This window comes from Juglans regia, chromosome 13 (assembly GCF_001411555.2).
Source record: "Juglans regia cultivar Chandler chromosome 13, Walnut 2.0, whole genome shotgun sequence".
Taxonomy (NCBI): Eukaryota; Viridiplantae; Streptophyta; class Magnoliopsida; order Fagales; family Juglandaceae; genus Juglans; species Juglans regia.
The window spans coordinates 24,223,889-24,226,713 of NC_049913.1; the positions used below are offsets into that span (position 1 = coordinate 24,223,889).

The 2,825-nt window shown below is 39.2% G+C and overlaps 1 protein-coding gene across 1 annotated transcript; it reads right to left on the bottom strand.

Moving 5' to 3' along the window:
- Window positions 1–447: 447 nt before the first annotated feature.
- LOC108979960 lies at window positions 448–1,125 on the bottom strand. The gene has a single exon (XM_018950762.1). It carries the CDS (start codon window positions 1,123–1,125, stop codon window positions 448–450), a length of 678 nt encoding a protein of 225 aa, XP_018806307.1.
- Window positions 1,126–2,825: the final 1,700 nt, after the last annotated feature.

A 2,825-nucleotide genomic window follows, 5' to 3' on the forward strand; every position in this document is an offset into this window, starting at 1 on the left:
AATGCAAAACCAAGGAACCAATGTGTGAGACTGCCAAACCTGAACCATCACCAAGAATTACTTCATCGGTGCTGTCATATTTTGAGTGAACAGACAAATTATCAAGATCACCCATGATGTTGTGGGAGGTAGCCGAATCAAGAAGCCAAGTTTTTTCTTTGCTCGTAGAGGTCTGAGCATAGTTCATAGTGACTCCATTTGAATGGAGTTAAGGACATGATTTAGCTATGTGGCCCAGTTGGTCACAAATCTGACACTTGGGCTGTAGCGCCTGTTTGAGTTATTGGGACGGCCCGAACCATGATGAGTCCTACAACCATCTTGTGGACCATTGTGCTGAGATGAAGCAGAGTCGGTGCTTCGTTGTTGGCCACTGGGTTTCGAGAACTTCTTGGCAGGATCTCCATTCTTCGTTTGGTGCGTATAGTTGGCAGAAGGAACTAGCTACTAGGTTGCAGCTTCCAAACGCCGTAGATAGGACTCGTGTCCTACCAACAGATCGTGTAGCTCCTCAAACGCCAACGAGGTCTCCCGTGCTTGGATTGGCACAACAATCTCCCTAAAATCAGGACCTAAACCATTCAAAATATAAAGGGTTAGATCATCATCCAAAATCGGATGATCAATAATGGCGATTTCATCAGCCAATGCCTTGACCGCATGCAAGTAATCGGGAATGGATCGGTTTCCCCGCTGAATCAAGGTAAGCTCCTCCGTCAATTGCATAGTTCGTGTCCTTGAACGACTTGCATAGAGATTATGAAGTTTTTTCCAGTCGGCATGAGAGGTCTTGGCTATGGCTATGAGATGAGTGATTGTGGGAGATGTGGAAGCTAGGATGGCACTTAAAATAAGCTTGTCCTGTCGAACCCAAAGGGTTTTGATCAAATCGACAGAGGAAGTGCCATTGGAGGAGAGACAAACGGCAGCACCATTTACATAATCAAGTAAATCATAGCCGATGAGGAGTACTTCGAATTGAGCACGCCAATGGGGAAAGGTGGAGGGAGTCAATTTTTCAATTATTTGGGCAGTGATGTTTAGGGCAATAAGAGGCATGGAAGCAATGGAAAAAGGCTGAGTATTGAGGTTGACGGTTTGATTTTGATCCGAGGAAGAAGACATGGTCGAGATTGGGATTGGTTGCTCATTAGAGAGGGGCTCTTCTGATACCATATGACAAAAAGAAATACACTGCAGAGGTTTGAAAATATTGATTTCCCGCACACTTTCATTGATATGAAAACTGAAAATATATACACCACGTCTAGAGTTCTATTTTAGGAATGATATACACAAATGAACTTAAAAACATGCAACGGTTACAATAGACAGCTATGATAATAAAATGTAGCTGTTACAGAAAATGTACACCACGATTTCAGCCTAGATGTGCTCTGTTTTGTTATGAACTTGATTCATGCAATCATCCTTTATATCGTCGACCAAGGTTTCTGTGAACTAGGCCATGAAGTCCTAATGGATTGATAATATTGTTCTTGGTGGATAGTGAAAATATGTCTTTCGACGTTTTAAGCATGGTTTAGATCTCTTGGTTTGGGAGTACTGAATGTAGATTAATATATATATATATATATATATATACACACTGAAGCAAGTGTGAAATAAGTTTGCAATTAGTAATATAATTGTGAATCCCTTGGGTGTAAGGTCATCCAACTAAAAATTAGTATTTGAAAGATACTTGGAATATCATTAATGCATAGTGAAAGTACCTTTAACTATTTTTGGTTTTGAAGTTTTACCCTAGATTTCAAGTATTAATATGAAAAACCTTACCTGGTACCTTAAAATAATTTCCTAGCTTATTCTTCTTCATCAGTACCCCTTGTAGATGGAGTTTATAATAGATTTTTAATTATTTTAGGTTGGGGAACCTTACAATTCTATTTAGAAAAATTATATTTGCAAAGCAATATGGAGGACGTACACACCCTCTATATAATGGCTTGGCAAGATTTGATTTGTAATAGAAATTCTAAAATCAAATTTCTTGCAAAGGTGTATTTTCCTTACAGGCTTGTAAATAGAAAAACTCTTCTATTTAGGATGGCTGATCAACAGCCACCTCTCCCGTTAGTTATAGGATTTTTTCCTTTTTTTCTTTTTAATACAAGTATTTTTTAACACTTTTAAGTATTTAAAAAAAATAAAAAAAATCATAATATTATTAAAAAACACTTTCTTAATCACTAAGTAAAAAATAACTAAAAAATAAAATAAAAAATCACAGCGGTAGAATGGAGCGGTGTGAGTAGTATTTTCCTTCTACTTATAATACTCATGTTAACATCTTCCATCAAGGGGATGCAACATTTGGCACGTACATATCACCGATTAATGATTCAAATGTTCATATTAATTGTCACCTATGAGACCCAGCCCGCTGCCAGGCCCAGGTCTGTGGAAAATGTTTCCAGAATTCATGTCGAACGGGTTCACACCATCTTTCCATTTTCATGCACGTCCCTCCCACCCTTTTATTTAGGTTTGATCTGTTTCCTACTTATAGTCTATATATATGTTAAGCTTTTCTCAACCTTAGATTCATTACCGCAGCTCTCTCTTCACACCTCAACCATCCAAACTCCTCTGAGCATCCACTCTCCATTGTGAACCTCAGTCCAGACCTCACCACAGTGCCCAGCCACACGAAGCTGCCGCCCAACGCCCCCATAGCCTCTATTGCAAGCCTCGCAATCCTTTGTTTTAGTTATCAAAAAACAGATCATCTTTCAGCCACCTTAAGTCGCTGTAATCACCCTCCACCGAAAGCTCCATCGCGTTGTGATCCCACAAAAACG